The 13,939-nt window shown below is 36.2% G+C and overlaps 1 protein-coding gene across 1 annotated transcript in view; it reads left to right on the top strand.

The window, feature by feature from the left end:
• The window catches only part of LOC142340997 (serine/threonine-protein kinase H1 homolog), a 115,652-nt gene that overhangs the window by 48,276 nt on the left and 53,437 nt on the right, over window positions 1-13,939 (top strand). Inside the window, exon 5 of the mRNA XM_075391805.1 lies at window positions 11,820-12,043. Within this exon, the coding sequence (XP_075247920.1) occupies window positions 11,820-12,043 (224 nt within the window). The remainder of the gene's footprint in view (window positions 1-11,819; window positions 12,044-13,939) is intronic.

Below are 13,939 nucleotides of genomic sequence, written 5' to 3'. Positions count from 1 at the left end.
CCAGTTCTTCGTTCAATGACTCGCTATCGTTATCAAATTTCTCCATAATCTGACGAACACGGTTTGTGCTTGAGGACCCATTTTTTGTGCTGGCTTGATGTGCCGTTTTGCGATGCAGTTGAAGTGAGTAGAAACTTGGGAACTGTTTCTGACAGACAGCACACTTGTTCAGTGTATTACGAACTTTTGCTCCGTGAGCCTTCGCAATATGGTATGACAATTCTGCAGCATTTTTTGTCGCAAAATTACAATTCCTTTTCTTACAGTAAAGCGTCCCCATCATACATGTCTTCCTGTTGCGAGCAATATGAGCCTTTACAACAGATTTTCCACAATTTCCACAGTTGACGGGTAGGTTTCGATCTTTTGCAGGCATTTTGTAATAATTGGGTACGTTTAACTATGGAATGAACAAATAGATGTTTTATTTTTATCGAAAAGTATTGACAACTGAGTCTTAGAATATGAATAAACAAATGTCTCTCAAGTTCTGCAGAAAATCAAAGTGTATTCATGAATACATGCGAGCAATAAAGTTGAAATATTTTTTTATGTTTTTAAAAATAGATTTTAATTCGAGTCGTCAACCAATCACAGCAAAATTTGCAAAACTTCGGGAAATTGCGACAGCCTTTATTCATGTACAGAACTTCAACAACCCTGATTTGTTTTCTTAAAGTCTAGACAAAATTTATTCGGTTTGTTTACTTAATGTCTCGGTTTGTTTACTTAATGTCTAGACAGAATTTGTTTACAAGCAATAAAAATAACAATGTAAAAAAATTTCGTCTTCGAACGACCTTGAAATTTTGTTTACACCATGTTATCAACTCAAACCCAATAATTCATAGAGGTATATCACTATTTACTCACTCAGTTTAGTCTCTTACTATGGTTGAAGCTATGTACGAAAACAGTCCTGAATACTTCAAAAAATTTCAAAAACGATTCAAATACACTATTTGCGACACAAAACCAAAACCTCAAGATTCTGGAATAGAAAATTTTGCATACGGTTATCATTCGTCTTCGACTGTTATCGATGGTTGTTCGTTTGGTTCCAGTCATTGGCATCTCATTTTTGAAGATACAGGTTCCGAAGATAAAATTGTTATTTCTTCGTATGCTCCTGCGACGATACCTTGCCTTGTGACTTGTTTTAAAATCCTTATTTTGCCTACGGAGAAAAATTTTGTTGCTCATGGTGCTATTGTTTCTCGCTTACATGTTGCTGTGGAGTACTTGTCAAAATTTAATCATGTTTCAACCAAGAAAACTAAGAAACAACTTCCTCTGCCTAATCCTGTGAAAAGACTCTCAACCATTACTACTACCATACCTGCTTTACTATCCCTGATGTGACTGTAAAACGTTTTTGTCAACTAATGCTTGGTGAACATTCTTCTTATCTCTATCAGATTATGGATATAATTTTAAGTGGGCAGGGAAGTTTTGTACATGAGACTTCAGACTATTTAATAAACTTTCAGTTCTGTAAAAATTCTACTGTCTAAAATAGTGCTGTGATAGAACAATTAATTCAATTTCACTCCATATGTTTTAAACATGCCAACAATTGCAATTCATTTACATCAGGTACAAATGGAAACTTACTGCTATAGAAATAATGAGCAACATAGATGCAAAATAAACCACACAGTTGCGAGTCTGCTGATTGCAGGGGAGACTGAATATCTCTTCTGTGCTCCATAATATCCATCGTCATATGTAAATCAGTACATTGCTGTAAGCGGGAGAAAATGTCTTTATAGGCAGTCAGAGGAAGTGCTAACGGATCTGCAAAGTATAGTACGGTGTGTGCGTAGCGTTTCGCAAGCATCACCCAATGTGAACCAATAGAATCAGCTCGCGATGCATTCACAATTATAAAACTGTTAACTGGTAAATTTAAGGGATAATTGTCAGCCGCATAAACACCTCGAAATTTAAATTTGAGATGTTTGCACTTTTGAACATGAAAATAAATTTGGTCTTCATCCATTAGTAAGCATTCATAGGTAGAACATTTTTGGATACGTTTCTTGCAGAGTCAATGTACACAGTAGACGATTTTTCTCCCAGGAAAAAAATTTCAATGTTGTTTGGCAAACCAGTATCAAATTTCAGTTCAACCGATAATGAAGAGTTTGTTAGTTCGGGATGAATAAAATCGTGCGTCGCCTCTTGCGTGCTAGTTAAGTCAAAGACCATTATAAAGTGATGCGCAAAATCACTTAGTGGTATTCCATGACCGTTTTCAACATAAGCTAATGCACTCATTGAATTGTAATACAGGCGCTTGTTATCATTTGTTAACATTGGGGTGCCAGCTGTTGCGAACCCGTTTCGATAGACCGTAATTTCACTCAAATCAAACTTTTGATAGTGGTAGGGATTGATATTGTTAGTTCCAATGAATGCATTGCTCCTGCACAATGCAACAATCAGCCGCCTTATTGGTTCTTTTGTGAAAATATCTTCATGTTTCCAACTGCGTTGACCTGCTGTTGCGAGGAATGTTTTTGTTATTACTTCATTGTAGCGATACATTGCCGGAGTTTTTAGGAGTGTTTTTTCAATGGCTCCAACAACGTTGTCTGACACTGTCATCTTTCTAACAAATAAGTTTGCTTCATCGATTTTAACTTTGTAATTTTTTGCCGCTGTCTCACTAATGGTAACAAAATCATCTTGCGACCTTCGGAAAGAAAGTCTTAAGGTAACACCACTTACTAAATGTTTTTCACAGGAAAAGAAATCAACAGCGAGCTTTCCATATAAAGTAATTTGTTCCGATTCTCTCACGGCTACCTGCCTTGCATCCCTTGAAGCTGCAGCTATACCAGCGGGGTTCGGCTCATACTCGTAACCTTGACACTTTAACCAAGTTTCCTTTGCATCGGTTCCATGTGAAAATTCTGTTTCAATAAAACTTTTATGAGCATAGTGTCCATTAGCTGAGGAAATTTTTATTCCATTTGCAGAAACAGTACAGTCGGCAAACAGTGAATGAAGAACATTGTTGACAAAATATGCAGCATCGGTTGCGGTTGCATCGCCGGCGGTATATCGCAAATCAGTTCCATCAGCATTTTGTATTCGACATTTTACTTCCAAATAAATTTTCTGCAAATCTATGAAATTGTTGCGATCGCCTACAACTTCGAATTCGAGCGATGATCCAGAGGGAGAATAAAGTGGTCCAGTTTTTTTGCTCAAATGATTGATCAAAGGTGACTAGCAAAGGTGGTTTTTCAAATAAATCCAAGGAACTGTGAGTGGCTTCGGAAGGTATTACAATATTAGTTCGCATTTTTGACTCGAGAGAAAAAATCCAGTCGACTTCTTCTTGGCTGTGGTTTTCGAGAAATGATTTTTTTAGTGGAACGTTTTTGTAGGTTCGAGGTTTTGCATATTCTTGTCTTCGACGTTTAATAACTTGCCGGCCTCGTGTTATGCGTGAATGGAGAGAACCACCAAATTGTTTTCGGGCTGTTTTTGCAACCGTGCTTTTCAACGCCTGCTTTGCCGACTTTCGTTTCGTTGCTACTTCAACCAACTCAGGTGCACCCTGCACTAAAAGCTCTCGGCCAATTCTTTTGGCAGCGGGCCATATAATTTTTCTTGCCAATGGTAAAGCAACTCTTCCAATACCTGCTGCGAGGGCTCCAAAGCCACTTCCTCTTTGACGATAATGACCGGAGAAATGTGGCATTGACTGTGATGCTTGGTTGCTGTAGTAAGCTTCCATTTCACTTGATTTTTTGAAACTTTAGGCCTACTATCACTTTTCCTGTACCATTAAATGGAATAAGTTTTCCGGCTTCGTTCCTCAACTCCACTTTAATGTTCTGAATATTGTTAGAAAGTATGGGCTTGTAATCCAGAATTGTAAATGTCTTGTGATGAATGGGTGTAACAGTGTTTATGCTGCCGTTTCTTAAACGCCTTTCGGTCTCAATGATTTTAATTACAGGAGCTCTCACGTCTCCAATAATTTGATAGTCTATAACGTCTATGTAGACAAATATTAATTGTGAGCCACAGGTTATATCAACTGGAAAATCACTTTGGTGTCTATTGAGAGTTTTGTGTTATTTGTATCCAATATGAATGTATCCATCATGCGAGTTGTCTTTTATACCCTTGAAGCCGAGAATACTTGGAACTTCTTCGTTTTCAAATGAAAAACCCTCATTCGCTCCGAATTGTAAAACCAGTTTATGAGTAATTTTGTCAAATGTAAAATCAAATTGTTTAAACTGAGCAATTCGCCTGAGTTCATCCATTAGTTGATCCAAGCTACTGTAAATGCCTTTGCGAATTTTTCTGAGGTGTCCACTGCGATTATTTGAGGCGTCGAGTTCCACTCCCGAGTTTTTATAAACGACTAACCCGTTTGAATTAACGTTGTTGATGTTTGATGGGAAGGATATTGAAGATAAAGCTACTTGCCATTCTCCATCCAAAATAAGTGGTTGAGATAACTGGTTACGGAATTTTGCCATTGTGTTTTCCCCAAAAACTTCCATTGATGCGTTGGATATTAGATCGATTGTGAATTCTTTGGCGGGATTCATTTTATTCGTCGGCAGTAACTAACACGTTTACTTGGACTAATTCCGGTTCATAAAATTTACCTTCAATTATAACGTTGTTTGCATCTATAAGATTGTACGTTGGTGGACACACGGTAGCAATTTTGAATATCGTAAAAACCTCGTCTGTATAATTTTGTTTATAACCTTTTCTGAATTTTTCGTCGTGCTTTGCAATTCTAACAAGGTCTCCTTTTTCGTATTTTGGTTTGTACTTTGTTGTGTTGATTGCTAATGATATTAAAATTGGTTCATGTTTTTTGAAAACTTTATTAGGTGCTAAATGGGTTACCCGGTTAACACGACTGTTTATAGTATTTACAAACTGGGGTAAATCTTCAATATATGTCCAAGTCCACTTTTCTTCCAAATATTTGTAAATGATGTTTTTAAGCGATCGAATGTTCCTCTCTGCAAATGCCGACTTGGTTTCGCTTTCTGTTGTATATAAATGAATTCCTTTCTTTTCACAAAATTTTTTGAAATCTCCTTTGAACTCTGATCCCTTGTCTGTCCATACTTTTTCTGGTTGTTTCTTCTTGATCATTTTTTTGAACGCTTCAACGGCATCTTTTGCATATAAAGCTTTCATTGGTTGAACTCGTATAAAACATCCACAGCCACTAACAAATATTTTACACCGTTGTTGTGTTGGGCAACTTTATCCATATACGCAACATCGACAGACCAGATTTCATTTATTCTATATGCAACAGCTTTCAGTCGGGGAAAACTTTTCCTGAATTGTCTGTATTTTGTGTACGGGGCTTTCGACTGAAGATAGCGAACAATTTTGCCTCTGGTGAAACCGCTAGCCTCCTTCAAGTTAGCAATGCTACCAAATGCAGCACTGCCTTTAGTGTACAATTTGTCTAACTGTTTAACTTGATAGGAAGTAATTCTCCCAGGGGCTGGTTGGTTTGATTTCTTTTTCTGCCTCTTCAAAGTTTCTCTGGTCTCTGTCAGAAGCTTTTGTTTTCTTTCGCTGGGATTTTGAAGCCAATTCTTTGTCCGACTCATATTCCAAAAACTGCAGTCTCTCTTCAGATGATAAATTTAGAAACTTTTTGGCGTATGTGTTACAAGTCAAATGCGACCCAATATCGAGATGCGTTAATACGCTGAATTGTTCGAAAGATAGTTTGCAAGTGGTTTGCTGTAAATTGTAAAGAAATGTAGCAGCAAGAACTTCTGTAGTTGTACCATTAATAAGCAATCTCTTTGATGAGTCCAAGGACACAGAATCTGATTCCTCTATTATGTCCAGTATTGTATTCGCTCTTTCAAATTTTATCCCCTTCAAGATTCTAATATCATTCAGCACTCCTTTTTTGATAGTCGATGTGTTGTCTGTCGTAAATGATTTCGCCATAGACTCGTTTATTGTACTTCTATCATCCACTGAAGTGTCAGTTTGTTGTTCTGTATCCTGTTGCGAGGCAGGAGCTGATGGTGACTTGTTTCTCTGGAGAAGCGATATCTGCTTGGCTGGATTGTGAATATTTTTGTTGCTGAGTAATTGAGAGACATGAGGTTGTTCTCTTGTTTAGGTATTAACACAAACTCTTCAGTATGCATTTTGTTCTATATATTCAATGCAGGGTAATGCTATGAGTTGAATGAGATTGTTGCCCGAGGGAGATTGAATTATTTTTAACCGTTCAGTTTTCCCTACTTTCCTGTTTGAAAGTTGACGCAGAGTTTTTTCAAATTTTTTTAGTTCTTTTTTATTGACTGGAACAACTCCAGAGAGTACGTTCATCACACAGTCACTCAGAAACCAAATGAAGTCGCCGTCTTTAAGTAAATCGGATTCAATGTTGGAGTTCTTGTTTGTGCTATTTGCCCATTGCTTGAGCATAAGCAAATGTTTCTTTTTCATTCGTAATTGGTGTAACAACGGCTTCCCCCGAAGGAATGTAAAAAATTGAAGGATTAGGTCCAATAATATGTGAGGCAAATCGTAAACCCTGACTGGTTTTGGGATCGAGATCAATAATAAAATGTCCAAAGGGCTCCGCAGTTGCTAGTTTGTATGCTTCTTTTATCAGTTGGAGACAATTCAACTGTTTTCCAAGATATTCAATTTGTTGAATGTTACGAAGCGACTTGAATAATATTATGTGTGTTGTATTCAGATCAATGGTTCTGGACCATTTGCTTTGATGGAACAAATTATGCTTGATGTATATAACATGTAATTTGCGATGACGTCCTGAGGTAGCTATTTTTACAAATTCTTTATCGTTGAAGATTTCTTCACATGAATCATCATAGATAAGCAGACAATGCGATAGATTTTTTGTTATATCAAAGCCTGAGTATATTAGAAACTCAATCCCTGGTATAACTTGTTGCATATCTTTGAAAAGTGGTTGGAACTCTTTGTAAAAATAATAAATTTTCTCAAAACGTGGATAAAAGGTCGAACCTTTTAGCATTCGAAACAAGAGTTCTGTTTTACCACAACCACTTGGTCCTACAATTGACATGAATACCCTGTCATGTGTAAGAATAATTTTGTTCATAGTTCGGGATTAGGTAAAATGTAACCAACTAAACTCGATAAGAGAGCAATCCAGATTGATTTCTCTTCACAGCTTTCTGATAATAGAAAGAGCATAGAAAAGCAAAGAATGATCATTAACACAATGATACTAACTTGAACAAAAAATATTACTTCAGACCTTGGCACTGTTGAATTTGAACAACAACGCCATGGGGGCCTCTCCTTGTTGTTTACATCAAAGACTAAATTACTGATACCGGCGTCAGCCTCGTCTCTTTGATTCATTGGAGAAAAATAATTAATTGAAAAGTGAATTGAAACAAGAATGATACAAAATGTTAAATTTTTGAATTATTCTCTGGGCAACTGTTTCATGTACCAGAACTCAAACAAATTGAAACCTTTAATATGACTTTTTATCTCTAGTTTATAACAAACGGTTGATGAGTCATTTTCCTCGAACGATGGTTGACTGAAGACTTTTGCAACTTCGGGGTGCTCCAAGACATATAATCGCAACTCATTCGGCATCTCATTAAGTGATAGCTCACGTTCTGGTGGTGTTTTTTTCAATCTAAATTGAGGAACTTTTTTGTCCGCCCATTGCTTCCAACGTGGGATTCGCTGCTCTTTGGGGGACTGCATAGGCTTCTGGTTTGTTTTGTTCATAGCCATAATTGAACTGATTCCGATGTTCTCGAGCCCTCTGTTTATTTTTTACGTACAGTTGGAAGTGATAGAAATTATCTATCACGGGCAGGAAAGCCCTAAAGCTGTCCAGCTCGTCGGGAGAAAGAGTAATGGTTGCAAAATAACGTTTTGCTGCTGTACTATAAAGCGAGTTGTAACGCGGTTGCTGTGCTGTGTTTGGTTTATTGTTGAGATAGTTCGCTCGGTTCTGTTGATCACTTGAAAAATTATTCTGTATTGGTGGAGAGGGATCCTGAACTCTGTTGAATATTACAATCGGCTGATCGTCAAGTGGAGTCAAGCAAGTGAATATCTTCAAGTTGTCTGACAGATAAGTTGTTAAAGTTGCCGTGTCTTCTCTGTACATCACTTTGTGTCCACTGTGAAAATATTCTTGCTTTACGTTCCGCGCAGTGATTTGATAATTGATCGTTTGTTGAACGAAAGTTTGAATGAAGATAACAGGAGGGAACTTGTTCTTCTGATATTATCTCTGAGATTCGGGGACAATTTAGATCCTCCAGATTATAAACAGTTTTTTGTAAAAGCTTACTGAGGAGCTCACACTTTTCAATGCCTTTGGCAAAAAAGTTTTTCCGTGTGAATCAGAAACTGAAACTCAGATTGTTTTCAAATCACAGTAAGGTATATCACCTTCGTCCCAATCAAGACCGTGTAGGTTATTGGTCAGCCAAATAACAGTTTGTCTATCGTGTGCGGGTAAATCAGCGAATTTAAGCGGCGGTTTGAAAAATATTGTATCGTTGTAACTGGAACACAAACTGAGTTCTTTTATAATGAATCCAAGTGACTTGAGTTTGAAACCTTCGAGATTGAGGACAATTATATTTGTGGTTTTGCTGCCAAAATTTTCTAGCATTCCAATTCACGAAACAATTGTGAATGAAAAATTTTCACTGATAGAATGAATAATATTCCTGTCAGGTGTCCAAAAAGACAATTGTTAACTGGTGAGTAACGGAAAGCGTAAACATATCCAGGGCCTTTGCTTCGGCAATCTTTTATAAATCCAGCGGCGTCATGCAATGCAGCATGAAGTCGTAGCACTTTGCTCCGTTTCAATAAGGGATCTAGTCTTGAATTATCAATTGCAATGAAACCACCATAGGGTCTAAATTTAAGTGCTATTTCTCCGTCAACTTCTGGATCTAACAAAGAACAAGCAGCTACGAAATATAATTGTCGATAAGATATGTGTGTATAATTTATGTTACCTCTCAGTGATAAAACTTTCTCATGAATGAGCTTGATGTCTTTTGTTCCTATTGTGTTCATTATTTACTGTTTACTGAACGTGAGCGTTTAGAGTTTTTGTTTATAAATCTTTCAATTCTGATTGGTTGTCAACTTGAATAATAAATCAAGCACTGTGATTGGTCAGTTTATTTTGGAAAGTTTTGTGACCCTGAACGTGTTTGGGCATGATCCGATGACTCTCCAATTAATATATCAGTATTGATTTCATACATCTTCTAACAGGTTAGTTGTTTTACTGTTGTTTTCGCCAATTTGTATGCATTTACGGACATAAGTGATTATGACCATAATTGCGTAAATACTTAGGTGAAAACTTGTTTTTCTTGTACAACTGGGTTTTTTATCATTGAGTATGTAATGTATGTATGTGTGTATGTATGTATGTGTATGTATGTATGTATGATTGTATTTATGTAAGTATGTATGAATGTTTGTATGAAATTATGTAAGTTTGTATATATGTATTTATATATGTACATACGAATGAATGACTGAATTAATGAATGTTTATGTTACATAATTACCTATGCTTGTATAGGTGTTTTGTGAGTGTGTGTAGGTGTGTGAGTATGTATGTGTGCAAAGCAAGATAGCGCAGTGGTAGCGCGCTGGGCCCATAACCAGAGGTTGGTAGATCGAAACTATCTCTTGCTAAAAAGACAATTTTATGATGGGGATATGTATTGGAGAGAAAACAATTTTGGACCCAAGTTTTACAAGTGTCCACACGCCTTAGGGGAAAAATTTCAAATTGAAAAAAAATCGACTTTGAACACTTTTTATCATTCACAAAACATGTTTCACAACATTTAACGTCTATTAGAGACAAAAAATTGAGAAAAAATTTTTGGACCCCATTTTTCAAAAATTTTTACAAGTGTCGACACACCTTAGGGCAAAAATTTCAAAATTGAAAAAAATCGACTTTGAACACTTTTTATCATTCACAAAACATGTTTCACAACATTTAACGTCTATTAGAGACAAAAAATTGAGAAAAAATTTTTGGACCCCATTTTTCAAAAATTTTTACAAGTGTCGACACACCTTAGGGCAAAAATTTCAAAATTGAAAAAATCGACTTTGAACACTTTTTATCATTCACAAAACATGTTTCACAACATTTAACGTCTATTAGAGACCAAAAAACGCAGAAAATTTTTGGGCCTCATTTTTCAAAAAATTTTACAAGTGTCGACACCCCTTAGGGCAAAAATTTCAAAATTGAAAAAATCGACTTTGAACACTTTTTATCATTCACAAAACATGTTTCACAATATTTGACGTCTATTAGAGACAAAAAATCGAGAAAAAATTTATGGACCCCATTTTTTAAAAAATTTTACAAGTGTTGACACCCCTTAGCGGAAAAATTTCAAAATTGAAAAAATCGACTTTGAACACTTTTTATCATTCACGAAACATGTTTCACAACATTTGACGGCTATTGTCCCCCTATGTATAAGTCCCCCTATATATACGGCTATAAGTTATTGTCCCCCTATGGGACAAAAATTTCAATTTTCGAAAAAGATGTTTCCGACTACTTTTTTTACTCACAGAACATGTTTCAAACTAGTTAACATCTGTTATAGACAAAAACAACAAACTGAACATATTACAACCAACCGAAAATTGAAACACATTTTTTTCAGAAAAAAAAATAGGAGCTGACCAGAACCACAACGGTGGGGGACTCTATGTATTAAGATAGGGAATGCAGAAATTGTCCCCCTAGGGGGGACACTTAGGGGGACGTTTACTGCGAATTTGCGGTAAATGTCCCCCTAAGTGTCCCCCCTAGGGGGACAATTTCTGCATTCCCTATCTTAATACATAGTGTCCCCCCCCCGTTGAGGTTCTAGTCAGCTTTTTATACTACTTGCATAACTAATTTCGCTACCGCTGAGCATGAGCAGGTCAAAGAAATTTCGAGCCTAACCTGCCGTCCGAAAATTTGACCCCATAAAAGAGCAGTCAAACGATATTACAACCGACCTAGAATGCCTCGCAAATCTTGGAATAGTAGGTTCAGACATAGACCGCACAGACGAAAGACAGTGCAGAATCCGGGAGCAATTTATACAAAGCATGCCATTTAAATACAGAAAGTACTTCTGGAGTGCTTGAGCCTATTCTAGCATGCCTAGTTTTGCATGAGCTTTAAAATGTTCATAATGACATTAGAGAAAGAATAGCTTTTTAAAATTGAATCGTTAATAGCTGCCTTGTTTCGTTCTGTGAAGTCACGTTCACTTCAAATCAAGTAGCGTGCGTGAAGTCGTTTTTTATAAAAACTTATCGGAGAATATTTTTGTTCTCTTAAGTGAATAATTTTGTGTCAATCGTTATTTATCTCTCAAATTGACTTTTCCTCTCTTAAATTAACTTCAGCTTAATTCATTGGGATAATTTAAATTCAAGTTTATCTCACTCCAGTTGAAAGTTATTTGAAGCCAGCTTTAAGTACAAAAATTTAATCATTTCAAAAGTCATTTTCCTGAAAAGGAATTTTCCATTTTGGGTTGCATTCTTCTGATTGGTATCTTGAGACTATAGGTGTACCAAGCTATCACAGCAATTTTCTGGCAATCTGCCAGCTGTTTTTTTAAACTGTTGCGGTAAGATATTAAGTTATTAAGATATTAGTAAGAATTACAACATTTGTAGGGTGCTAAGAAATGCTTGAAATTTTAATAAAAGACCCTCTTTTAAAACTCAAATATCTTGTGTGCTGTTTTTAGTGCTGGGAGGATGTATCATCTGATGCGAAAGACTTCATTCGAAAGTTACTCGTAGTCAATTCGGACATAAGACTCAAATCAGAGGAGGCACTCAGACATTCGTGGATCCAAAGTGGGGCCCTTAATGCGGCTAATAAGAACTTGCACCGGACCATCAGTCAAAATCTGATGGAACGCGCCTCTTCCAGGGGAACCAGGTCCTCCAAATCTAATAAGTCAAACCGGTAAGAGCTTAATACATCCAAATAAGAGAAGCATGCGAATGATCTTATAATAGCCTTCAAGCGATAGCAGTTTCAAAAGAGTAGTGGATAAAACGGGGCTTCCAGCCACCAGCCAACTTGATCCATTTCCCCTCGTAAAAACTCGGGGAAATGAACCAAGCCGTCTGCTAACTGGAAGCGCCGTTTTATCCACTACTATATCCATAATCAAAAAATGAAAATTAGCCAAAAATAAGCCAAACCCGCATGCTTACGCACACCATGCACATGCGCATGGCCGCGCATAGTTTCCCTACTCAGAATAATGCGCAAGTATGCGGGCATTCGCTTATATCTTAATTTTTTCAAAAATTTTGTTATTAATAGCCGCCCTCATCTTCTCAGCTGGCTATTATAGCGCTCCTATTTTGTTTTTAATAGCCGCCCGCATCTTCTCAGCCGGCTATTATAGCGCTCCTATTTTTTTTACAATTCAAAGAATTTGAATTGTATTGGGGCGATGTCTTTTTTTTAAGATCTGTTCACACATTTTCATGATTTTTGAAGTCAAATTGGAGTAGTGATTTTGGTCACGCCGAAACAGGAAGTGGAGCGAAAAAGCGAGTGGTTTTGCGGCGTGAATCTTTTTCGCTCTAATTTTAAAGTAGAGTGAGAAAACGGTGTTTGAACAAAAATTCGGTTTCTCGGTAGTGGTTTTTTGTTCACATGCGGCAATTTCACTCTGATTTTTACAGTTTTTTCGATTTTTTGCACCGGATTTTTTTCTAAATGGTTTTCCCAATCCATTCACAGCTCATTCTAGATCTAGTTTTTTGTTTGAATTAAATTTTCATTTCTCGCTAGTGGTTTTTTTGTTCACATGCATCATTTTGACATTGATTTTCTGTTTTTTTTTTTCATTTTTTGATCTGATTTTTTTTAAAAATGGTTTTTTCAATTCACTCGTCCATTCTAGGTCTAGTTTTTCTGTTTACTCAATAAAAATTCTTTGAATTGTACGTCAAGACTTGTCCTGCTATGTTTTTTTACTTCGTCGAATAAAAAAATGTTTCGCTTTACCTCATTTTGCCGCTTTTTCAACATTTTGCGTGATATCTTTTTGACTTCTCTAGGCTAGTTCTCTCTTCTGTCATTCTGCTCAAAGTCCTTTTAAACAGCAGCTGCTCAGCAAAGCAATTCAAAATGAAGAGAGTCAGCATAAAAAATCAAAGTCAGAAATAGAAACGGGATAAACCCATAAAGCCCATTTTTAGATGCTCGGTACTTGAATTTTGTTCTCATAAGTTTTAGTTACTATCTATAATGCTTATTGGTATTGATACTAGATCCTGTAGCCTCTCATTGAGAGACAGGAGTATGTTCAATTACGAAATGACATCAAAATAAATCGCACTTAAAAATGTTTTTATACAAAATGCAATTTTTGTCGATATTTTCTTTTCTTTCAATCCCAAGAGAGTTATGGGAATCAACGGCGGCTATTTTCCGGCAATCTGCCGGGTATTACACTTTAGGTTAATGATATCGCTTATGATAAGGCCTATCAGGGAACCTGCTTCGCAGATAATATTAATGATAAGGCTTATGAGGGAACCTGCTTCGCAGTTAATATTACTAATGATATAGTTAACAATATTACTAATAAGATTTAAAAAATTAATAATCTACTCATCTAATAATTTATCTATATCTATACCTTTGACTTTTAATTTACAATATATTTGATAATATTTATAATACTCTGATTCTTTAACGGGATGATTGCCTTTACTAGATCTATTTCCTTATGAGAATTTTTTATATGACATCTTAACCCGCTAAAGCTAATAGTAGAAGTACAATATTCACAGTTAACCTTAGTTGAATTGCATTCTTTACATATTGACTTCTTTTTAT

The sequence above is a fragment of the Convolutriloba macropyga genome, chromosome 6 (assembly GCF_964194025.1).
Source record: "Convolutriloba macropyga chromosome 6, txConMacr16.3, whole genome shotgun sequence".
Lineage (NCBI taxonomy): Eukaryota > Metazoa > Xenacoelomorpha > Acoela > Convolutidae > Convolutriloba > Convolutriloba macropyga.
Note: the sequence above shows the minus strand (reverse complement) of the source record. Positions and strands in the feature narration are given on the sequence as shown.